The 27,034-nt window shown below is 34.7% G+C and overlaps 1 protein-coding gene across 4 annotated transcripts in view; it reads left to right on the plus strand.

The window, feature by feature from the left end:
* Positions 1–27,034, plus strand: part of LOC145266548 (uncharacterized) — a 122,534-nt gene that overhangs the window by 86,737 nt on the left and 8,763 nt on the right. For 3 of the 4 annotated variants that reach the window (XM_080122325.1, XM_080122324.1, XM_080122322.1), the window contains exons 6-13: positions 4,369–4,413; positions 6,303–6,339; positions 6,942–7,086; positions 9,725–9,826; positions 12,907–12,983; positions 18,300–18,414; positions 20,876–20,917; positions 23,195–23,261. In XM_080122325.1, coding sequence (XP_079978451.1) covers positions 4,369–4,413; positions 6,303–6,339; positions 6,942–7,086; positions 9,725–9,826; positions 12,907–12,983; positions 18,300–18,414; positions 20,876–20,917; positions 23,195–23,261 — 630 coding nt within the window. The remainder of the gene's footprint in view (positions 1–4,368; positions 4,414–6,302; positions 6,340–6,941; positions 7,087–9,724; positions 9,827–12,906; positions 12,984–18,299; positions 18,415–20,875; positions 20,918–23,194; positions 23,262–27,034) is intronic. The other variant, XM_080122323.1, reaches the window with a different exon arrangement.

The raw sequence follows: 27,034 nt of genomic DNA on the forward strand, positions 1-27,034 counted from the left end.
AAGAAAAAATACCTGATTAAACCCGGATCTCTAATGTCCAGCGTAGACCCCCATTACCATGTCTCCTTCTCCAACATCAGAGGTCTACGTTCTAACCTTCCAGAGGTTGAAGCCCAATTACAGGAGACTAAACCAGACCTTTTATTTTTAAGCGAAACAGGCACTGGACAGATTATTTCCCTAAATGAGTTCGTAATTAAGGGATACTCTAACTTAATTTCCAAATCTGACCCTCAAAATCGCCATGGGCATGGAATATGTGCCTATATTAAAGATGGCTTTCCATGTGGTAGGGACATCTTCAGAGAAGATCCTAACTTACCCTATATGTGCTTCCGGATTGCACTAGCTCACACTACTGCATTTATATTTACTCTCTATCGCCCCCATAACAGCGGAGTTACTATCTTTCAAAGCATATCTGAGAAAATTGACCAAGTTCTATCAGCTTATCCTTCAGCTAACATTCACGTATGTGGAGACTTCAATGTTCACAATGTGGAATGGTTGACCCACTCAAACAAGACCGATGATGAGGGGAGGCTCTGTCATGATTTCTCCATTGCTTATGACCTCACTCAGATTGTTCATGAAACCACCCGTGTGCCTGACAATAATGGCCAGTATGCGAGTCTCCTAGACCTTTTTCTCACAACTTTCCCTGAACTATGTTCAGTTTCCGTTCTGTCTCCTCTTGGATCTTCCGACCACTCAGTTGTATCAATTAAGATAAAAATGAAATGTAATAAGTCCTCAGACGTACCTCTCCATCGTATAGTATATTAATACACTATGGCTTACTGGGATAGCTTCCGTACATTTATATCAGATCTACCTCTACGTTCCATGTTTAAAAAGGATGTATTCTCTATAGTATCAGACCTGACGGAATGGTTAATTGTAGGTATAGACCGTTTCATACCCTCAAAAAAGTTCCAGCAAAAATCTAACAGCCAGCCATGGTTTTCTCCAGAATGTATTGTATGGCTATGAAATAAATGCAAGTGATCTATGAAAGCATTCGATCACACCATCCGTGTTCAGTCCATCTCAAATGATGCTGTTCATTTTCTCCATAAGATATCCTCTTTATAACAAGATCATCTCATGAGATAGCTTTGTCACGTTCATTGGTATCCAAATAATTTCATCCACAAAAGCATTTAACCAATTCCTTCTCAGAGCAGGAAAAGACACTGCAAGGTCAGCTGAAAACCTGTCTCAGAATGGTGAAACAGGATACCAAGCCAATTTTTCGATATCTGTCGTCCAAAGGGTCGAGCTTCAAAATGATACAGATCTCATGAAAATTTGTTGCCTCTCTCAAAGGTTTTTGCGAGGCATACATACATACATACATACATTTAAACAGATTTTTGCCCTTTATATTATAGATATAATGGTTGTATCGATTGGTTTCCTAGATGTAAGTCCAACTCACGTGATTATTAAACAGTACTCAATGAAAGACAGAGCTGGTATATAATTTGTTTAATCTACAAACATTATTGGTTACATATGTGTATACATGTTTCAGTGGAATCCCAATTCATCAAACCAAAAAGAATCGATATTGAAACAGGAGTCAAAATTACATTAGTTTTATAAGATATTTGGGTGTGGTTAAAGTTCTGAAAGAAGTGGGGTGTATACTTCACCAAAAAACCCATCTATAAATATAAAAGCGAAAATGTATGTATGTATGTATGTATGTATGTGTGTTCGCTTTTTCTGTATGGTTACAAAAGGCTTTTTTCAGAGAAGCGGTCGGTCGGTTCACAACTTTTTAAAACTTTTTATATCACATATAAATCGTAATATCTCAGAGTTAACAACGAATCTCACCTATCTATTTAATTTGCTCGACTTTGGGAAGATAAATATTCAACATTTGTCGCTCACCGCATGTGGGTTAGTCCTTTTCCTATAACATCTTGGGAAGCATTCCCGCATTAAATGAAATACTATCCCGCAGTTAAACTTGACCTCCTTAACTCATTAAAACGGGCACCTGCTAAATCCAAGTAATTAAATAAATTCAAACGTGTTTCCGTTAGCATCTCGCGGTGGAGCAATGGTTAACATCGCACGTTTTTTTTTTCACACTTTAATTTACAACTTTGCCTCAAGGGTTCGGGTTTGATCCTCATACTTACTTTTTTTTTTTTTAACCCCCCCCCCCCGGAAGTTTCCACGCACACCTCCAAACACCTGGGCAACGCCGGATACCCCTCACTAGTATATATATATATATATATATATATATATATATATATATATAAAATGCCGGGCTGAACTGCTAGTATATACATGAATAAAAACAACACTAGAAAACAAATACTGGGAACTCAAAGAAAGCGGACATTCACTGGTAGTCGAATGGAAAATATTAAGACAAGCAAACACATGTAGAGACCTAGACGATCCATGTAGATTATGTCTTCATGAAAAATTTGCTATCCTATACTTTAAAGAACCCCAACATCTATTAAACGGTAGGAGAGAAATAGCGAACAACTTTACTCTATGATAGCGATACAAAATAATTTAAAAATTAACAATAACAATAGAAAATGAATAAATAAAATAAACATACATGTACATAAATTATCATATATATATATATATATATATTATATATAACCTAACATAATAAAAAAAACACACACATTTAACTACACCTAGGCTGAAAATAGGTCAAATCACTAGATATCTATGCTTCCAGCTTAAAAAGCACACACAAAGAAAGGGGTGAACCCAAGGTCAACAGGGCTTTGTCCTGTAAGTGCGTGCCCATTGGCTGATTAAGAAGGGAGCGGTCGAAACTGGAAATCTGATTGGCTAATTAAAAACTCAATAGACTGCGTGTATATAAAAATGCAAGACAACCACAACTCTTTGCATAAGTCTGATGAATCCTAGCATGGATGAAACACGGAATATTCTGTGTAGCTTAATTGCCTTATATATTTTAATAAGTTACTATATATATTATACCATATTTCTTCAAATTGAAGCATAATTATCAAAGTATACTTACGCAGATAGATATGAAAAGTCTTTATTAAAGTTTGTGCCTATTTCCATTCTATGGAGGCCAGGTGCGAAAGCAGACCCCACCATTTTATTATACCATCCCTATTTAAGTTAAAACATACTTATCAAAGTATTCTTATGTATATCTATATCAAAAACACTTGTAAACGTTTTTTTTTTAATTTTTAAATTTTTTATTTCCATACTTTGTGGACCAGGCGCGAATGCAGACTCTACAATTTTAATGAACCATTGTTCTGTCAGATCAAACATACCCATTCCTGTGTCTCGATACATCTTCTATCATTATATATAATCAGTTTTTTTAAAAAAGTCAACCATATAGGAGCCTATTCGTGACCACACACACACAGACATTCAGCTTTATATATATATATATCTATATATATATATATATATATATATATATATATATATATATATATATATAAAGGATAGTAGAAATCTTGTAATTCTCACTTCCCTTACTTTGTGATTTACTTTTCACATTCCATCAGCGATATTTCCGACAAAGGGGGAAGAATTTCTATTTTCTATGTAAAAATCTATCTATCTATCTATCTAGCACTTATCTCTAGTTAATTTTTGACCTTGAATTAGTAATATTTTTAGTTCCGTACATCAAAGTGGCCTCATGTCTTGTCTGGAGCGATTTATATTGAAAATAAACAATGACAACATAAGTAATTTTGGAAATAGGTCTCATTCTTTGATTTATTTATATCTTCAAATATTCGAAAACCCGGTATACTACACAAGCACCAAAATAAAAATTGCCTCTGTCTAGAAAAGTTTCTCTCAGCACTGACCGGAGACAGAAAAGGTTAAAAGACAGATACTACACTTTGCTTTTGACCATTGTTAGTGAGTGTCTACCTGTCTATTCATTCTCAGTATTTAATATTAATACTTTCCATTTTTTCTATGCATTTTAACGATATTTGTTTTTTTAGTTTTTTTTTAAAAACTTATTTCAGTGTTTTTAAGCTTATTTAAATTTTTGTTTTTTTTGTTTTTTGAAACTTATTTCTGTTTTCGTGTTTTTTTTTTTGTTTTTTGAAACTTACTTCAGTTTTTTTTGTTTTTTTGTTTTGGAAACTTATTTCAGTTTTTGTTTTTTGAAACTTATTTCTATTTTTTGTTTTTGAAATTATTTAAGTTTTTTTTAGTTTTTTGAAACTTATTACATTTTTTTTAAAAACTTATTTCATTTCTTTTTGTTTTTCGAAATTTATTTCAGTTTTTTTTTGTGTTTTTTTAAAACTTATTTCAGTTTTTGTTTTTTGTTTTGTTTTTTGAAACTTATTTCAGCTTAGGTCTCATGGGAATGGCGTTCAGTGCACCCGATGTTGTCATGTAAGTAAATTCTAAACATACATTCGTTGCAATACAAGATGTTCCAAAAGTCTTGAGTATCTTGAGAACTATTGAGGATATAAAAACGCATCTGATATATTCAGAAAGTTTGTAATCTCAAGTTTTTTTTTAATGTTATTTGGACTAGCAGGACCCGTGGAAATGCCACAGCAGCATATCTATGCACCTATAAACTTGTTTTTTTTTTTATGTGTGTATTGATATTCATATTAAAACCCTTTTTTCTATTAGCAAATTCTCGAGACTGTCCGAATCAATTACGTTAGTTAAAACTCATTCTCACCAGATCCAACTAGAAAAATAATCTCTTTGTCTGAAATTTCTATTTTCGGACTTATCTCTTTTTTTTCCGCCATTAAAACAGATACCATTTCTCCCGAAAATCTCATAAACGCCTGTCTTAATCTTTGACACAGTATCAGCACCCCCCCCCCCGGCCATAAGCATTCTTATCTTCACCTAGCTGAACGGGACACCCGGCATCGTCCGGTGTCCCGTCACATTTATTTGCTTCCCCACGAAAGCAAAATATGACACAAGGTCATTTTTAATGTGGGTAAAAAACCAGCTCCCTGAAAAAAAGGCAAAAGGAGCACTCTGATAGGAACGAAAAATAATAACTGTCTCAGTGTGAAGGGTTTCCCCTCCATTGACCGAGTACCAATTACCTTAAGTGTAGCATCAGAACAGATACTACACTTTGAGATATTAAATCTTTTATTCAGGCTAAAATTATAATGTAAGTTCAAACTGAACAAGAAACGTAGGCACAAGGTCAACTCAAAAGGGGGGAAAATTGGGGGTCGTTCTGAAGGCCAAGAACAACAGAAAAAAGGAAAGCTTTTTTTCTATTTATATAGTTATTTATTTGCTTCCCCACTGAGCACATTAGGCATAACGCCGTTTTTTTAATGTGAACAGTGAGGGAAGGGTGACCAGCTCCCCCGAGGGGGGAACTGGATAGTGACAATTGGTATGAAGGGTTTGCTACATTGACCAAAACTGATTGCTCAAGAGCAATAGTCTGATATGTGGGGTTGCTTCTACATATTACTTTGATTGCAGTATCTGCCAGAACAGACACTACACTTTGATAATAGAAAAAAAATCTTGGCCCAAAGGCCAAGAAGAAAAAAGGTGAACCCTTTTTCTGTTTATTTAAAAAGAAAATACGACTTTGTTATATATAGGTCGTGGAATTGCATTCATTTGCAAAAAATCTAGCTAATTTGCATATTCTTTTAAACACTTATTTTAATTAATTCCCTATAAGATTTTTCGGTTTTCTTATGGAATGATCATTTTTAGTTAACTATTACATGTAATTATATTCATGCAGATATTCTACATGATTTATACTTGCGTAATATTTGCGTAAAAAGCTTATAGTAAAAACAAACCTCTTTTAATACTTTTATGTATGCGTATATATATTTGTTTAAAAAATTTGCCTAAAAAACTCCTCTGTCAGTTTTTGGCCTACAGACATGAAATTTAATATATAGGGTATTTGAACGCATGTGAAACTTTGAATTTGTTTTTTACTCAGGGAAAATTGGTGCAAAAGTGTGAAAATTAAAGAAATTAAATTTGCCAGATGAAGGTTGAACGACGGCATTGCGAATATATATGCATAACGTAATAGCTATTGGTTCATGTTTTAATTTTTAGCCTTGCAGTAAGCATGTCATCATAGTTTAGTTCGTTAGCCATGACTGGATTGAGAGGTCCTAAGTAATTTACCAAAAAAAAAAAACAAAACTTTTGCTCAATGGGGAATGAAATAAATGTTCAGTTTTTTAAGTTGATCCTATATAATCGTGATCTCGCTTTGGAATGATAAAAATTTGCTCTTTTTTTTTTTTCAGAGTAAAAGAACATGCAGATAATATGATAAATGGTTCTGTAAGTATCAAATTTATAGACATCTTTTATTTTTTGGGAGGAGGGCCACAAAAAACAGTAGATATCCTTTGTTTTTGTGATTAAGTGAATGAGTAATCACTAGGGCTATGACAACAGCATATTCTTTTCACTGTTTTGATGAAAAAATAGGAGGCTTTACGTTTGGAACGACCCTCGTACATTGATTGTTGTTCGAGTTATATTTTGAGGTTTTTTTTTTGGTTTTTTTTTCTATTTCAGTGAATCCGAGATTTAACCTTTTGATGAAAAAATAGGAGGCTTTACGTTTGGAACGACCCTCGTATATTGATTGTTGTTGTTCAAGTTATATTTTGACGTTTTTTTTTTCTAGTTCAGTGAATCCGAGATTTAAACTTTTGATGAAAAAATAGGAGGCTTTACGTTTGGAACGACCCTCGTATATTGATTGTTGTTGTTCGAGTTATATTTTGACATTTTTTTTTTCTAGTTCAGTGAATCCGAGATTTAACCTTTTAATGAAAAAATAGGAGGCTTTACGTTTGGAACGACCCTCGCACATTGATTGTTGTTGTTCGAGTTATATTTTGACGTTTTTTTTTTTATTATTATTTCTATTTTAGTGCATTCGAGATTTAACAAAGAAAAGATGCCAACCATTTAATACTTCCTACCAGTCAGATTTCCATCGAGCCGTAAACAACCCGAACAAAATCAGCTTACAGAAACATTCTTCCCTCATTCCTTTTTATTATGAGGGAAACCTTTGTAAGTATTTTTTTCTGGGAAACCTTTGTAAGTATCCTTTTCTGAGAAACCTTTGTAAGTATTCTTTTCTGAGAAACCTTTGTAAGTATTCTTTTCTGAGAAACCTTTGTAAGTATTCTTTTCTGGGAAACCTTTGTAAGTATCCTTTTGCATATTCTACCCATCCAAATGAGTTCCGGTTTTGAAAATCTTCGGAAGCAAATGGTATTAGTGTAACTTGGCCGTTACTTTTCAGTTCGAACCTCTCGGACCCACACGCTGTCCGGCACCACTGCAAAAAAAAACAAACAAATAAAAAAAGAAAGGAAACATAAATCTGATTCATTTGTTTTTTTTTCCGTTTTAGCAAAAGGCATTTATTATCGTTACTTTCCAAACAATGCCTGCTTCTTTTTTTTTACTGTTCATTTCGTTTGCCATGAGATTAACAAAACCCTGCCACCTTGATACCAGCTTAAAAGTCTCTCGCTGCCATCACAGGGCCACACATCCATCTCACCCAGTCTCATTTTCCTTTTTGTTCCTCGCCATGTAGTGCATTTTTCTTTCCTTTTCTTGTGATGCAAATTTGCTAATTTGCATACGTGCTTCCACAGCTGCTGCTGTTAATATTTTTGTAGCCAGCTATTCTTTGGCTCCTGCTGATATTTTCACACGCGCTCATGCGCGCTCTGTTACATTAGATAATTTGAAGACTACGCTGAATTACGTTCCTTTACTCAATGTGAAAACCCCGCTAATGTTACCAGCCGCTATATGATGTCCCTATTTACTTGCCTCCCCACAAGGGCAGAGTTAGACACAAGGTCGGTTTTTAATGTGGGGAAAATCCAGCTCCCCAAAAAGGGGTACTCTGGATAGGAACAAAAATAAAAATTGCCTCATTCTAGAAGGATTTCCCCATCACTGATTGAGGTTAGAAAAGGCGAAACGTAGTATCAGAAAGATACTACACTTTGATCCTAGCCAAAAGGGTCAAGAAGTAGGCGTAGGAACTCCCGCGTCTTGCAAGGCATGATACAATCAAAGTATACCATCTTTTTCTGAAGCCAGATCCATGTAGTCCGTTAGGCTTTTTTATGTTGCAATCAAATCTTGATTGTCTGCTTCCAATTCATTTTTGGTCTTCCTTTTCGTTTTCCATCAGGAGGAGATGTATAAACGTGCGTGTATATAACAGCTTACTTGTATATATAACGTGTATATATTGACGTGTATATATTTATAAGTGGGTCTATGATTGTCTAGTGGTCTTATGTTTGTATGTGCGTCAAATGATTGGATTTTCTTGTGGATCGTTCTTTTATGGGTCTTTAGCCAGTTAAAATAGTTTTAAGGGGTCAAAAATGCATCAAGATTTAAAAAAATCGTTATACATTTTGTACATTCATCTTAGTTTTTTTTTAATTAATTCATATGCATGTCACATTGATACAGTGGTAACGTCACCAGCTTTGAATGCTATAATTTTGCTTTTGGTTTCGGTTCAGCTGATGACACATGAATACTTTTTATTTACTTTTGAAATCATGAGAACTTGACTGCCCATCTTCTCACGCCAACTCGTTAGCACGAAATTCTCTGACAAACTTACTGATTGCGTGTATTTCCAAACTACCATGTTGCGTCATTGTCCAAAGACGCAAATCGGATGATCCACCTTCGTCATGTATTTTGTTTACATTAGTTAACATTCCTGTTTGTGTTAGTTATGAAAACGAACATTCCTTTCTATTAAAACATAAATACTTTTTCAAAGAATGAGAGTTCAATAGAAAATTTTGGACAGATATGGTGAAATAGACTTCAAAATAGAGTGTTTTTATTAGCCCTAAAAGAGCCCCTGGGACACACCCAAGAGTTATCGCGAAGTATAGACAAACAAAATTATATAGTAACGTTGTTTTAATTTGAATAAAATAAAATATGCATCAAGTGTGCTTGAAAGCCAAATCACAACGTAATATTAGGAAAATAAATATTTTACTTGTTTGAAATTTATCACAAATATATTTCAGAGGTATACTCCATCTTCAGTGTGTTGTTTCTTTTTTTCTTTTCTTCTTCCTTGCCATGTTGTCAATTTGGAGAAAGAAGTCTGTAAAGAGCTGCGCGTTGTATCTAGCAAGACGCTGAATGTTAATTATTTATATAGAGTTAATGTTCTATCGATTTTTATATATCATAAAGTTGTGATTTCAAAAATAAAAAATGTATATCTATATGACTTGGGTGCATCAGTTTGAATCGAAACCAAGATCAAAACTTATGAAAAAATAAATATATGAATATACAAATGGAAATGAATAAAACAGAAGAAGGGTCACCAGTTAGCAAGTGCTATCTAAAACATAAAGTTTTGTGAATGAAAAAGCTGTAGAGGGTTCCATTCGAAATTCTGTGCAGATCTCCGAGTTCGACATGAGGTTGGAGATTACATCGACCGAAACGTTGTGAAAATAACTCTTTAGATTAGAACAGTAGTCTGAAGAATTAAAAAAATACAAAAAAGTTTAGATTTTATAAAAAATACAATTTTGGTTTGGGATATTATTATTAATATTATACATATCCCATTTATTTTCAATTTTACAAATTTAAGCTTAAAATTTTTTTTTCTTTCCTTTTTTTTTTCCAGTCTTGTATATTATGTTTTACCTTTTGGTCACTTGTGCCTTTGTCACAATAACCGTTCCGTACAATGCATTAGTCGTTGACAAGTCTCACCATTCACAAAGAGGTAAGTTTCATCTAATATATAAAGTAAAGTAAGTCTTTTTTTTTTTTTTTTTGTAAATTACATTTTCACCCCAAACAAGTCACATTGCCACTTTGATGTAGGGGGCTACTGTTAGGGACACAGGCTACAGGGGTACAAGGTGGGGAGTTGGGCAGCAAGATGTCGGTTCACGTTACACTTGAACTTCTGCGTGTCAGTACAGTTGGGGAAGTAGGAACCTGGCAGGGAGTTCCAAAGTCTAGCGGTTCTAGGGTAGACTTTATCATTTCTTTGTCATTGATAGTTTTATTCTTAAAAAATCACAATTAAATTTCTCATCCAATATAATTATAGCATTCACAGACAACTTGAATTGGAACAAATATATTAAGAACATTGCCAAGGCTGCTGCAAAGAAGGTGGGCTTTCTCTACTGTATTAGAAAATTACTCACACCTGAGAGTAGACAATACCCCTACAAAGCTTTTTTTAAAAAATTACCTGGTTCAGCATTAAATAACCTCATAAGAATTTATATGCCGTCAAACAAAACAACCAAACCAAACACAATTAATAAATATTTGAAGATATAAATAACTTGAAGCATAAAAACTGTTTTCCAAAATTAGTTGATTCAACATTAAATAACCCGAAAAGGGTTGATATGCTATAAAGCAAAACAGCGAAAACATCCAAATCTACTAATACTTTGTCCGGATCAGAACTATTTGATCCATTTTAAAAAAAGAGTGTAACACTGTATTTGTCCAGATATAGTTTTATTTTATTGGAACAAAAAAAAATAAATAAAATAAATAAATAAAAAATAAAGGCAAATCGCAAATAAATAAAATCCCGGGCAATGGCAGGTAGAAACATTTAGTACAAGGGGCGTGCAATAAATAATGCCCCTGACCCACTTCCGATAGTAGTAGAGAAACAAAACTTGGCATAGTTATTAGTGTTTCTCTACATAGGAACCACCCAGAGTTATGCATTTCTCCCATCGTTTGATGCAGCTCTGGAGACCGTTTTTGTAGAACACCCCAGGTTGGTCCTCCAACGACGACGTGACTTCAGAAATCAAGGCTGCATCATCTGGGAAACGCTTTCCTTTCAAAAATAACTTCATGGCTGGGAAGAGGTGAAAGTCAGAAGGTGCAAGGTCAGAAGAGTAGGGAGGATGGGGTAGGATTTCATAACCACACGCCCGTGCTTCTGATCTGGCGACATATGAGTTGTGGACCAGAGCGTTGTCCTGTAGCAGAAGCGTACCTTTGCTGATCTTGCCCCGCCTCTTGATTTTGATAGCTTCCCTTAATTTCCTCAAAAGTGAAGCATAATAGGCTCCTGTAATTGTAGTAACCTTTGCCAGGAAATCTGTCATCACTACTTTGTCCTAGTCCCAAAAGACTGTGAGCACGACCTTGCCAGCGGAGGGCTGCACCCTTGCCTTCTTTGGAGGTGGTAAGTCCAAGTGCTTCCACTGCATTGACTGGATCATAGTGATGGACCCAGGTTTCATCCTGTGTAATCAGTCTTTTGAAAAACTTGTACTCATCTTCTTGGCACATCTCCAAATTCATCCTTGAGCACTCGACGCGTTCTCGCTTCTGGAATGGTGTGAGCAACCTGGGAACCCATCTGGCAGACACCTTATGCATATGCAAATGGTCATGAATGATAGTTTCCACAGACCCTGTACTAATCTTGACATCTTGGGCTATTTGGCGAATAGTAATGCGCCGATCTTCCAAAATGGCAGCCTAAACTTGACGGACAGATGTCTCATCAATGGCAGAAGGGACGGACCAGATCTGGGAGCTGTTTCCACAGACTTCTTGCCATGTTTGAATTAACAATGCCAGCGTTTTACAAGGTCATATGATGGGACATTATCACCATAAGTTTCTTTCATTTCATCAAAAGTCTCCTGTGGTGTGCGTCCTTTCAACTACAAAAACCGGATCACTGCTCGACATTCAACAGGCTCCATTTCACACCTGACTTAGTTCAAACACTTGTAAAACAGAAACCACAATTAGTTCAGAGCTGTAATTTGCCACATAACCCGTAGAGATATAAATCATTGCACCTGCAAAATTTCAGCTGGATCAGACAACTGGAAGTGGGTCAGGGGCATTACTTATTGCACGCCCTTAGTACTTTATGAAGAACAAAATTGAGTGAAGCTATTAGGTTGTTCTGAAGTTTTATCACCTTAGTGATATCATTCGAGCACAGGAGGAAATATGTACTTGTATGATATCAAGAATTTTGGAGTGTATTGTACAGGGTGGCTCACTTAAAAGTAGCCCAAAAAAAATTTAGTAAAGAGGAGGACCATTCTTTTACTCATTTTGATTTTGTACGTTGATGTGAAAACAGCAACTAATACAGATAAGTGTTCTTGGTTTACTAGATAAAGAACAGTTGAAGTAACAGGGTCAGTTGAAGAGGAAAGTCAAGGAAAATATGGGAGGAAGAGATAAAGAATGTGTGATAGAGCATGTGGATGCGCATATGGCAGCTGTATGCAAATGACCGAGCCAGGTGCGAGATGATGTCACAGCAAGAAAGAAGGAAAAAGATTATAAAAAGAAAGGGAGCGGTATTTGAAAGGTATGCGAGATCACGTCAACCAATCAGATTTCAACAGACAAACGCTGAAAATAGCATAAGTTTTTTTTACACGAGGAGCATTCTAAAAATAATGCCTCCTATTTTTTTAGATCAGAGGAGATTGATAATGGCATTGTTATGATAACTAAACATGTATTCATGACCTGAAAGCTTCATCTCTCCGTTGAAGCTATTGACGGGGTGAAACTCTAAGAAATCAGCCCTTGTCAAGGACGTGCATCAGAATCAGTGATACGTCATTGAATTCCTGGCAAACGTCCATTAAGATGACTATGTAGAAAAATAAATTCTGCTGCACAAACGGTCGCTCGTTTTAATGGTATCACTTCCGTTTTCGTAGTTCTTCAACTTTTTGAGTTAAAAAAAATAGGAGGCTTTTCTTTTGGAACAACCTTCATAGTGTATAGATAGCTAAGTTTTCTAAATCTTATCTTTTACAATTCTTTCTTGTTGAACAGGTTTCATATCTGGAGTGATGGCGACGTTTATTCTTTTTGGCAATGTGTCTGGGGCTGCCTTGGGGGCCTGCTTTGAGGTAAGCTTTCCCTTGTTTTATTCCTGCATATTGCTTGATAAAGCAACGAGGCTTCAATTCCTGTCTGCAAAGCCTGCGTGAAACAAACATATATTGGTTGGACCATACCTCAAGACTACTTGAGATTTATCAGTTGTGTATCTATGGGCATAAAAACTTACTTCCCAGGGTATCTCATATCTGGAGGTAAAATTTATTTTTCAAGTATTTCAAGTGGTTTGACCCCCCCACACACACACACCCCACTTGTTTAAAGAGGAAGTATCTTTTCCAAGTGAAGAAATCACATTTGGTGTGTGGGGGGGGGGGTTAAACCCTAAGCCAGATGTACTTCCCATCATTACCTTGTTGTATCTTGTATGTATATTAATAGATAATTCATGACGGGACAAAAACATAAATACCTTTACAACAAAGGATGAATAAGAGTTATTTAAGGTTATAATTTGACCAATTGGAAAACATATCTGCGGATGGAAAAGCTGCAATGAAAATTCTTCGCAACAATTGACAGAGCCTTGGGTATTAATTTTGGCAACTTTTTATTCCAGAGTTTCTTTTTTTTTTTTTTTTTTTCCTCTTGAAAAGTTGCACGCTGATCTAAATCCTGTTTACGTTCCGACTATTGCCATTTCTGACATCTTGTGAATGCTAACCCGTTGCGTCACAATCACTATTCTATTTTATTCAAACATTCTTAAGCTATGACATATTTGGGTTCCCAACGGACGTATGATAGTTTATAGACGCATATGGAAGAGAAAATGCAAAAAACCTTTTTTTTGAGATGAGGATTGATAATTCGTATTATTTGGACTATTCTTCTCATCTTGAATGTTATTCGCACAACGTTTCAGTCGATGTAACCTCCGACCTTCTTCAGGTGTATCTTGTCGAAGTCGGGAATCTTTCTGTTGAGATCGGGAATCTGCACAGAATTTTGAACATTTTGACATAAATGACTTACTAATCAGTATAAAATCTTTTGCTAAGAAAGCTATTAAGGTGAATGAAATCGGAAAATCTTCATATTAATATTTAAAAATTCCTTCATCTATAATATAAGTCTCACCTGTCTGTTTAAATGTATGTATGTATCTATGTTTGTATGTTTGTATGTCTGCCTAAAACTTTCGACAGAGGCGACAGATTTTCATGAAATCAGTATCGTTTTGAAGCTCACCTCTTCAGACAACAAATATTGGAAAATTGGCTAAAAACATTAATTCTGTCACCCTCAACTGGGCACTTTTCTACAGGGAGGGGTCGCTTTTTTCCCCGATATTTTCGAAAGTCATCCCCTCTTTTCGATTGACTAGCCTTAATTTAAACCTTTGTCACTTCCGGATTGGCGATGGATGCAACAGCAAAGACGCCACGTTTTTTTTTTTTTTCACACTCTTTTCCTCGTTCGCGGTATGGGTTCGAGCCTGCCTGCCTACTACCACTTTTTTTTTTTTTGCTCAATGCACGCTTCTAAACACCTGGGCAACGCCAGGCACCCAAGCTAGTTTAGTTTAAAATAATTCACAGTATGGATTCAATCTGAAGAAGATTTGAATTGTAAAGAATTCCAGGTAAAAAAAAATGGTATTAAGGATTAGCAGAACATACATCCTTTCTCATATCCAGACTGAAAAATTCAAAGAGATTCAGTGTATTATATACAATGATTGGTTCGTTTTTACCACCCCTGGCTATAAATATAATCGTCCACATCTTTGTCATCATATCCTGATATTATGCTAGAATCATTGCAGCAACATAAAACTACTAATTTCAGGAAAAAAAAAGAAGAGTTCCATGTTATGTTTCTGAATTTTTGAAATAAGGATTGATAATTATTTGGATTATGTAGACTACCGTTCTCACCTTGAATGTTATATTCAAAACATTGCGGCTGACGTAACCTCCTTCTCACCTTCTCATGGGTATCTTTCTGTCGAATTCAGGAATCTGCACAGAATTCCAAACGGGATCTTTTATTTAATCCGTGTGGGTAGCATGCTCTCGTTCTACCAGCCATGACCAGATAAAAGTCCTAAGTAAGTCACAATTGTATTCTTAGTATCGCCTGCACTGAGGATTGAACCTTCAACCTCCAGAAGAGTGTCACTTAGGATTGAATTTTACCCAGTACTTTATCCGTTACGCCACGGGTCCTCATGGACAATTCTATGAGGAGCCTTCAGTAAGTTTCCATATTTTTTTTGTATGGGGACTTTTATTGATACATGAAACTCTAGTTCCCTTCAAAGTAATCTCCTCCAGCTGTAATGCACTTGTTGTACCATTCCAACAACGTCTGGAAGGCCTCATGGAAGTCCTCTTGTGTGAGCGTGTCAATGACCCTCATCACAGCCTCTTTCATTTCCTGAATTGTCTCATAGCGACGGTCTCTAAGGTGTGGACTGGTGCATTTGCGCATCTTCAGTTCCTTGCAAATAATTGTATGTACAGTTCCCACACTGACATCAAACTGTGCACTTATCGCCTCTATAGACACACAACAGTCCTTATTCATGAAATTCTTTATTTGGCCAATCAACTCTGGTGTTCTGGCTTCCTCACTCCTCACACACCTCACATCATCCCTCACAGACTCCCTGCCTTCCTTGAATCTTCTATGCCACTCAAAAAACTGATGCTTGATTCATGCAAGATGGTCCAAAAGCAGTCTAAAGAACTCCATACGTTTCCAAGTTTACAACAGAATTTTATTGCATATCGTTCTTCTAAAGTGCCTTCACGTCAAGATTAATTACATTTTTGAAAATCACCAACTGTGACAATTAGGCTTTAGTAGGATGTATTCCAAATCCTGTTGTAGCTGTCCATTTGAACTTGAAATCATAAAAATTGGGATTATTCTTGTTTATAGATGTATCATCTTACTACTTAACACTATGTATCTCTATTTACAATTACAGAATATATATAAGTATATATATACTAGCAGTTAGCCCGGCTTTACTTGGGCCCTATGTACTGTGCATAACTTTATGTGCATATGTATATATATATTCAAAAGTTTGACTTATGTCCAGGTAAGCTACATCTAAAATTTCAAGTGTTTAGACCCAAAATTGGCAGAGGAGTTTGGTAGAGTCTGTAAAGGTCAACTCTGTAAACTTTGACATTTTGCCAGCCAAATTTTCGCCCAAAAAATGATTAAAAAGCTTGCTGCATGTCTGAATACTCTTTATGTAAAATTTCAAATGTTTAGACCCAAAATTGGCTGAATAGTTTTCTAGAGACAGGAAAGGTCAAATCTTTTGATCTTTGACCCCCTGGCACCCAAATTTTCGGCCAAAATCTGATTAAAAAGCTTACCCTATGTCTGAATATACTTTATGTAAAATTTCAAATGTTTAGACCAAACATTGGCTGAGTAATTTGGTAGAGACCGCAGAGGTCAAATTTAAAAAAAACTTTGACCCCAATTTAACCCCCTTAACATTTATTGTTTTGGGTTCAAACTAAATTAAAACGTTTCATCCATGTTCAAGTAACCTACATCTAAAATTTCAAGTGTTTAGACCTAAAATTGGCAGAGGAGTTTGGTAGAGTTTTCAAAGGTCAAATTGTTGAACTTTGACCTTTTGACAGCCAAATTTCTGGCCAAAAACCGATTAAAAAGATTTTCCCAAATCTCAATACCTTTCAAATCGCGAGTCTGTAGACTGAAAATTGACAGAGTTGTTTGGTAGGGAAATGGACACACACAAACACACAAACAGACAATTTCACTTTATATATATGAGCGAGAGAGAGAGAGAGAGAGAGAGAGAGAGAGAGAAAGAGAGAGAGATGAAAATAACACTCAAGATGAGAACAGTAGTCTGATTAATCCAAATAATACGAATTCCATGCAATTTTCAATTTCCTGTGCTATGGAAAATACGAGGGGCGTGCAATAAGTAATGCCTCTGACCCACTTCCAGTTGTCTAATCTAGCTGAAGTTTTGCATGTGCAATGATTTATATCTCTACAGGTTATGTGGCAAATTACAGCTCTGAACTAATTGTGGTTTCTGTTTTACAGGTGTTTGAACTAAGTCAGGTGTGAAATGGAGCCTGTTGAATGTCGAGCAGTGATCTGGTTTTTGTAGTTGAAAGGACGTACACCACAGGAGACTTTTGATGAAATGAAAGAAACTTATAGTGATAATGCCCCATCATATGACCCTGTAAAACGCTGGCATTGTGAATTCAAACATGGCAAGAAGTCTGTGGAAACAGCTCCCAGATCTGGTCCGTCCCTTCTGCCATTAATGAGACATCTGTCCGTCAAGTTTAGGCTGCCATTTTGGAAGATCAGCACATTACTATTCGCCAAATAGCCAAAGATGTAAAGATTAGTACAGAGTCTGTGGAAACTATCATTCATGACCATTTGCATATGCATAAGGTGTCTGCCAGATGGGTTCCCAGGTTGCTCACACCATTCCAGAAGCGAGAACGCGTCGAGTGCTCAAGGATGAATTTGGAGATGTGCCAAGAAGATGAGTACAAATTTTTCAAAAGACTGATTACACAGGATGAAACCTGGGTCCATCACTATGATCCAGTCAATGCAGTGGAAGCACTTGGACTTACCACCTCCAAAGAAGGCAAGGGTGCAGCCCTCCGCTGGCAAGGTCGTGCTCACAGTCTTTTGGGACTAGGACAGAGTAGTGATGACAGATTTCCTGGCAAAGAGTACCACAATTACAGGAGCCTATTATGCTTCATTTTTGAGGAAATTAAGGGAAGCTATCAAAATCAAGAGGCGGGGCAAGATCAGCAAAGGTACCCTCCTCTGCAGGACAACTTTCCAGTCCACAACTCGCTTGTCACCAGATCAGAAGCACAGGGCGTGTGGTTATGAAATCCTACCCCATCCTCCCTACTCTCCTGACTTTGCACCTTCTGACTTTCACCTCTTCCCAGCCATGAAGTTGTTTTTGAAAGGAAAGCATTTCCCAGATGATGCAGCCTTGATTTCTGAAGTCACGTCATGGTTGGAGGATCAACCTGGGGTGTTCTACAAAAACGGTCTCCAGAGCTGCCTTAAACGATGGGAAAAATGCATAACTCTGGGTGGTTCCTATGCAGAGAAAGACTAATAACTGTGCCAAGTTTCGTTGCTCTACTGCTATGGGAGGTGGGTCAGGGGCATTACTTATTGCACGCCCCTCGCAACATTCTTTATTCTTACAGAAAGTGTTTCGAAGAAATGACAGAACCCATTGACTAGCATATGTTTCCTTGATTTGATTAATTATTTCTTTATTATTCCTAAAATTTTACGCCTTTATTCTGGATTTCTCTTAGTTTGTTGGTGTATGTTTCCTCTACGTCATGATGGTGGCCATTTTGATCATCTGCGTCGGCATCACGGTGATAAACATCAAAGAATGCCAGGTGGACAAAGAACAAGAACCAATAAGTAAGTAATTCTACTTGTGATTATATATATATATATATATATATATATATATATATATATATCACAGACTTACACACCATACTCCAGAACCTACACCCAAAAATTAAATTCACCATAGAACAAAGCTCTACAGAATTACCCTTCCTAGATATACTGATAAAGATTAAAGACAATAACATTATCACAGACATTTACCGCAAACCTACAGACACCCAACAATACCTACACTTTAAAAGTCACCACCCTAAAAGCTGCATAAAAGCCATTCCCTACACCCTAGCACGTAGAATTTGCACCATAATCACGGACAATAACCTTCGGACAATCCGACTCAAGGAACTACGAATAAATCTAAGAAAAAGAAAATACCCACCACAACTTATAGACAAAGGGATATATATATATATATATATATATATATATATATATATATATATATATATATATATATATATATATATATATATACTTGTTTATTGTTATATAAACATGCTCACATCCTGCTGCTACAAATAGCCACTTCTTTCAATGAAACAACAGATATCATCAGGCAGCGACTTGACTATTCAAAAGTTCAATGAATAACAATGAATAGTTTATTCATTGAACTTTTGAATAGTCAAGTCGCTGCCTGATGATATCTGTTGTTTGATTGAAAGAAGTGGCTATTTGTAGCAGCGGGATGTGAGCATGTTTATATAACAATAAACAAGTATTATCAGCTCTTTTTATTGAGCACTATCTAACAACCTCGTTGAATTCATTAGTCCATTACTTTTGAATATAAAAAAACCCGAGTATATATATATATACACGCATATTTGCATGTGATGTACATACATTTATAAGTATATTTGCAATTCTATGCGTGTGCAAATATACATTTACATATTTACATGTATGCTTACAATTCTACATGTGTGAAAATATACATTTATATGTTACGCTGTGTTATTTTAAAATGTTTTAGTTGTTGGGTAGTGAGGGAATTGTTGATTGCCCATTATTTACTACACTTAATTTTTTGAGAAATATTAAGTTCTTAATTCCTGCAACTCAATGCATTTTCTTCATTTCCAATTATGACAATATGCACACTTCCTATTCTGAAATCTACAAATCTAAACATGTACACACCTTCTATTCTAGCTATACGTTCCATTCTGGCCAAATACACAACTTCCAGTCAGAATAATCAAATTATGATAATCTCTATCTATTCTGGACTAGTAGTCACCAAATCGATGTACTTGATTGCTAGTATGTAGGGAGAATACTGAATCTATGATGTCAGGTTAATGGAGAACGGTAGAGAAAATAAAACTAATGCTATGTTGCAAGTTTAGTCTAAAGCACATAAAGGCTTGGTCATCTGATACTAATTTGGATTTTCAAATCAAGTGGAAAGTGTTACGAATATAGACTGAGTCTGCGTATGTGTCTGTCTGAGTCCTTACAACAAAGTGGGAGATAACCAGACATGTTAAAATGGTTAGAGGAGGTAGAGGAGTGTAGGTTAGTTTCACTTAAGATATTTGGGAGGAGAAATAATTCTATGTCGTCTAAGTTATTTCTAAGTTCATGGATATTTGTGAGACAAGCCTCAAGAGAGGAGGCGAGTTGGTTTGATTTGAGTATGGTTGAGTTTAGTCATAGTTTTTATTTGAGCTGTCATTTTTTTTTTTAAATAGTTGCAGTTCAAGGGTGAAAGATGTTAAATAGTGGATGTACATGATAACAAACAGATACACACAAGAAGACAATCAGCCGACCTTTTATCTGCAGGATTCTGGCTTTGTGAATGATGGGTTCAAAGTCCCTTTCCATCTCGATATTATACAACTGATGATGAAGCAGCTGCTCTAAGTGCTACCAAAGAATTAGGGCTTTTTTTTTTAAACTTTCATCCCAATTTTGATCCCTTAACATTTATTGTTTTGAGCTCAAATCAAATTAAAAAGTTTGATCCATGTCCAAGTAATCTACATCTAAAATTTCAAGTGTTTCGACCCAAAATTGGCAGAGGAGTTTTGTAGAGTTTTCAAAGGTCAAATCGTTGAACTTTGACCTCTTGGCAGCCAAATTTCTGTCCGAAAACCAATTAAAAAGATTTTTCCAAATCTCAATACCCCTTATGTTAAATCTCGAGTGTGTAGACTGAAAATTGACAGAGTAGTTTGATAGGGAAATGTACACATACAGACAATTTCATTTTTATATATAGATTCTAACCATTTCATAAACACTAATTACTTTTGAATTCCCTCCTTAATCCCTATTTTCCCGATCATACAAATACACAAAAATTCAAATGTAATGTAATATAATATTTTAAAAATTCAAAAACCCATTTATTCTCATAACTTCAGTTATCTAAGCTGTTAACAGTTTCCGCCACTGCAAAATGTTTTTATTTATTTATTTTTGATGAACTAACTCTATACTTTGATTTCTTCTTTAGGTTTCAAAATTGTAATCATTGGATTTTACAAACCGCTGAAAGGTAAAGTAATTGGTTTATTTTGTTTTTAGCTAAATCCATAACAAGCGGCACTTACTGAATGGTTTATTCTCGCAGCACCGCAATCACGTGATTAAAATTTTACAGACAAAAACGAGGCTCAAATTTAGAAGACAAAAAACCAAGGAGAGCCAACCCCCCCCCCCCACTCAAAAAAAAAAAAAAGATTTAGTGAAAACCAAAAAATGTTGTTAAAATAGTTAATTTTCTTAGAAAAAGAAAAAGAAAAATCCTTGTTTTTATAGTTGTTTGTTTTTGTAAAAAAAAAAAAAAAATCGGGTTTGTATTACTGTACGCAGATTCGAAAAAGTTGTCAAAAACCAAATATATAACAAATAAATGTTATCAAAGGCAAGATAAGTTACTTTTCTACCTAACTGGATAAGTTTTTAATGTTTTTTATTTAATGTAACATGTTTATTCAGCTCCAAAAACATACAATGTTTACCTATGTATTGGAAAATTAAAAATGGCGCCCAACTCTCTCTTTGACATGGTAAAGATTTATTTGAAAAGTCATTGCAACAAGAACATTTTTTTTAATTGAAAATGAATTACATTACCTTGAGTGAAGTAAAAACAAAAAAAAAATAACAAAAACAAATATCAACAGGAAACATCCTGAAGTATGTAGGGCTAACTGGGGTACTCATTAATTTGTAAGAATATAAGTCGGCGTCCATCAATTCATAATCGGGATCTATAAATTTTTAAGACCAAGGTTGCAGGTGTAGGAATTTCTAGAAGTCGGAAGTGATAGAGTATCCGTGGGACCGTTAAAGGTAAATTTTACCAGATCTCTGATTAACAAAAGGTTTTCACCAAATCACATCCTTACATAGATAAAAATAAAAATATGAATAACTCCGGAAAATAACGACACTTGACAAAGAACTAGAGATCGCTATTTTAATATAAAATAACATTTATGTGTTAGAAAATTACCTCAAAGCGTTCCAGCATGTTTTCTTGCAATGAATGTTCGTTATGTGAGCTTAGCTAAATAAGGATTTTGTGAGAACAGCATGAAGTTTAAGATTATTGATTTTTATGAACAGAGTGTTACATGTGGCTTAAACGTGGTTATTTTCTGAGAGGAAAACGGTCATTAAACCATGTAAGTGAAATGCGTGTGTGTGTCCATCAAGTAAGAAACAGTAGTCCGAAAAAACATTGTTAAAAGAAGAAATAATTTTCGTTCAATGCGGTGATTTTTCACGATAGGTGTCGAAGAGAAAAACCTGCTTTGATTTTGTTTGTAGCACGCCTAAAGTCCAGGCGGGGGATTTTAACGGAGTTTCATCGATACATGTCGGACTGGAGAAATCTGGAGAGAAACTAGTTTGATTTTCACAGGCGAATCTTTATATAGAGACGTTCTGGAATGTTCCGGTCTGTTTGTTGTATCACTACGCGTGGAGCATAGGCTTAGTTCTTTAATTAATATGTGTGCAGGTGGCCAAATCACAGCGTTGTGTGCTTGCCTGTTCTTCATACACATGCATGTTGAAAACGGTGATTGTTATAAAATGTACTTGCTGAAGATTTGTTCCGGCCATATGTAACAGTCGCTACAAGTAAAAAAGAAAAGCTACCAACCCTGAAAAAAAAAAGATTTAGTGAAAACCAAAAAAATATTGTTAAAATAGTTAATTTTCTTAGAAAAAGAAACACGAAAATCATTTTTTTTTATAGTTGTTTCTATGTTTTTTATCGTAAAAAATATAAATGAAAGATTATTTATGTGAAACTTTTGAAAAAAAAAAAGGTTTAGAATTTATAATTTTCTTGAATAAAAATACTTTTCTTGAAACTGAGACAAAAAGGCGTTTTCTTTTACATGTTTTCGTTGTAGAAAAAAATTTGTTTAAAAAGTTTTTTTATAACTATTTATTTATTTTATTTTTTTTTTCACAATTTTGTTTTCAGTGTTTGGTGCTAATGCACTTACTGATCCGCGTTGTTTTTTTAATCGTATTTCCAAGTTTAATTAAAGTTTTATGATATGTTTTTTTTTATTCCATTGTAAGGTTAAAGTACAGAATAGGTACAAATAACGTTATTAATTCAGCACGGATCAATAAGTGCTCTGTACCTAGTGTTTTAACACTATTGTCTCTGGTAATCTTCGCTATAACTTTTTGTGTCCGCTTGCATAGCTATGCCTAAAGATGCCGATGCAAAATTGGGTTAGATTCTGAATAAGCTCCATTTTGTTTTTTTGTTTTTTTATAAAACCGAGAAATTCTCATTTTTCAGAACACAATTTCCGATGGGTCTTCCTCACGCGGTTCTTTATGCAACAGGGTCTTTCAACTGTGATAGGGTAAGCATTTTTTTGAAAAGTTATTTTTAATCGAAAAGTTATTTTTAATCGAAAAATTATTTCTAATCTGATTTTTTTTTTTGTTTCGAATCATTCGATTGATTTGGTTATTTTGTTTTATGGTATATCAAAACTTTTCAGATTATTTAATGCCAAATCTAGAAACTTTGTTATACAGGAGAACTTAGGGATACGGCATTAAAAATTAGTAACAAAATACAGTACAGTATATAATACACATGTACATTTTTTTTAACGTGGAGAGTGAAGGGGAGGGGTACCAGCTCCCCTTAGGGAGAACTGGATCGTGACAATTGGTATGAAGGGTTTCCCCTACATTGGCCAATAACTGATTGCTACAAGAGCAATGATCCTATATGTGGGATCGCCCCAACATATCGCCAATCTTTCACGAGAAACACCCGTCTGGCTGAAACTACTGTCAATAATTTTCCCCACTCTTTATCTGTGCCTAAATCCAAACGTAGATTTCATGAGCAAAGCTTCTTTCTTAGAACTGCACGCCAGTGGAACTCTGCCGCTTGCCTGTTTCCCACCTGATTACAACTTGGACATCTTCAAGTCCAACATAAACAAACACCTGACAAACTGCACCCTTAAGTAAGACACTCTATCAAAACCCCCAATACTAATGATTACTACAATACTATCTCATTGATTACTTTACACGCAATAACCCTTATCCCTGAGTGGCCTTCGGCCCTTGATAAGTGGTGACTTCTATGTAAAAAGAAAAAAAAATAAACATATGATCTTTGATTGCAGTATCTGCTGAAACAGATACTACACTTGGATCTTTGGTAGCCGGGAAGAATGCTAAGACATGCCAGATTTTTGCACAATCGGGATACACAAATGCAAAAAGGTCAAGGCATCAGTGTAAAAAGAAGGCTTTTGCACCCTGTGTATTTATTTATTTATTTATTTGTTTATTTATTTGTTTATTTATTTATTATTATATCGTTTATTTGTTTATTTATTTATTTATTTATTATAATATCGTTTATTTGTTTATTTATTTATTTATTTATTATAATATCGTTTATTTGTTTATTTATTTATTTATTATAATATCGTTTATTTGTTTATTTATTTATTTATTATAATATCGTTTATTTGTTTATTTATTTATTTATTATTATATCGTTTATTTGTTTATTTATTTATTTATTTATTTATTATAATATCGTTTATTTGTTTATTTATTTATTTATTTATTATTATATCGTTTATTTGTTTATTTATTTATTTATTATTATATCGTTTATTTGTTTATTTATTTATTTATTTGTTTATTATAATATCGTTTATTTGTTTATTTATTTATTTATTTATTATTATATCGTTTATTTGTTTATTTATTTATTTATTATAATATCGTTTATTTGTTTATTTATTTATTTATTATTATATCGTTTATTTGTTTATTTATTTATTTATTTGTTTAATTATTTATTTATTTGTTTAATTATTTATTTATTTGTTTATTTATTTATTATTATATCGTTTACTCTTGTGTTTATTGCTAAACGTTTCTGTTACGTTTGCTTTTACTAAGAGTACTTTTAAGTGTCAGTGTTCTTACATATATGGGCGTGTGTATGCTCTTACGCAGTTCACTGTTATATGTGTGTGCATGTTCTTATCCTTACACCGTTTCTTGCCTTGAATGTCTTTGAGGCGTGTATGTGCCATGTATAATGCATGCATTCCTGGTTGCCTTGGCCAGCGGATGATGCCTTCTTGGACGCTGGTCTCCATCTTGTGGGTGTGGTCACTGCAGACAGATGCATCGATAAACAACGATGGATTTAAAGCTTCAATCTTTTATTAAAGGCAAGCCTATCATCTTGAACTCTGGTTGTCAGAGAGCCGAAATATCCCGTCTGCATTCTCTGCTGCACAAAACCAACTCCTGGCGCATGTGGTCGCCAACTGGGAGCCTACGACCACAATTCCCGTTTTACCCCTAATTTCCGGTGCATTCTCTTTAGGTTGATACCTGTCAAACCTAACCTTTCTGACCCTGCCAACTCACTGATGGGGAATGAAAATATACTTACATAACTTTCTATTTCTAAAACTACCTATATAGTAATTAAGCTGGGATTCCCAATACTACAGCATGTCCTGACCATTGTATCCAAAAGAATCTTCTGCTCAGTACAACAAGATACAAAACCATGAACATAATTATTCCCAATAGCTTTCCTTATATCGTCAGTCACTTGCTGTGCATGACCTCACGTTACTCTCATCAGGAGGTGGGGGGGGGGGCTGAAGTAGATTCTCGACCTTGTCCAAGGGTTTCCCACAGACTAGCAGAGAGAAGGAGGTGCCTTACATTTATCTGTGATAGTAGTGCTGTCTCGCCACCCTACACAGCACCTAGTATTCCCAAATAGTCACCCATCTGTTACTGGTTTCGGTGATCTGGTCAACGTGATTATGCCATACTTAATCGCTGATGGGAAATGAAAATATACTTACATAACTTTATTTCTAAAACTACCTAGATAGCAATTAAGCTGGGATTCCCAATGCTACACTTGGCCGACACCAGGATTTGAAACACAAAATAACATTTCAGACTCTTAGTTTTTAAAATCTATCTATCTATCTATCTATCTATATATATATATATCTATATATATATATATATATATATATATATATATATATATATATATATATATATATATATATATATATATCATGCTTTGCCATTAGGGAGGAATTATAATTTAATTGGATTTTGAATGCAGTTTGTGTCAGGTCAGTTCCCAGTCAGCTCAACGTTCAAGTTCTAAAAAAAGTGCCTTTTCTTAAATTTTTAAATAAATTTCTATTTATTACCTAGATAGCAATTAAGCTGGGATTCCCAATGCTACACTTGGCCGACATCAGGATTTGAAACACAAAATAACATTTCAGACTCTTTGTTTTTAAAATCTCTCTCTCTCTCTCTCTCTCTCTCTCTCTCTCTCTCTTTATATATATATCATGCTTTGCCATTAGGGAGGAATTATAATTTAATTGGATTTTGAATGCAGTTTGCGTCAGGTCAGTTCCCACTCAGCTCAACGTTCAAGTTCTAAAAGAAGTGCCTTTCTTAAATGTTTAAATAAATTTCTATTTTTATAAGCAAACGTGCCGGTTGCTTACTTTATACAAGCGTCCAATTCCACTCTCAAAAGTCTTGCAATAATGATGCCAACAGAGAACTCGAAGAATAGATCCATCAACAGACCAAGCTGACGACATATCAACCCGTTGATCTAAAGAGGATGTGCCTATCGTTTTATCGTGTTAAATTCCCGGAGAGCTGATTGCTGTGTCCAAGATATAACAGCTGTTCAAGAAACGCCCCCACAACATGAACATACCAAAATACATACTCTCCTTAACATAAGGACCTGTTAGAATAGTTGTTGATAATACCAATATTATTTGATACCAAAATCATTGTAAAATGAGATATAAGGTATTAAAAAAAATGAAAAACATAAAAAAAAATAATTAAAAAAAAAAAAAAATTGCGTATTAGGTACGTTTGGAAGCCAAATTACAACGCAATATTATGAAAATAAACAAATATTGTGTTTGCTTGAAATTTATAATTTAAATATATTTTGGAGTTAAACTCCATCCTCAGTATTTTGTAATTCTTAAGATGAAAAAAAAAAGAACGAAAAAAGATGTACAAACTACTAAGGACGGAGTTTGACTCTGAAATATATTTAAATTATAAA

Source organism: Euprymna scolopes, chromosome 41, assembly GCF_053919585.1.
Source record: "Euprymna scolopes isolate OS-2025 chromosome 41, ASM5391958v1, whole genome shotgun sequence".
In the NCBI taxonomy this organism is placed as follows: domain Eukaryota; kingdom Metazoa; phylum Mollusca; class Cephalopoda; order Sepiida; family Sepiolidae; genus Euprymna; species Euprymna scolopes.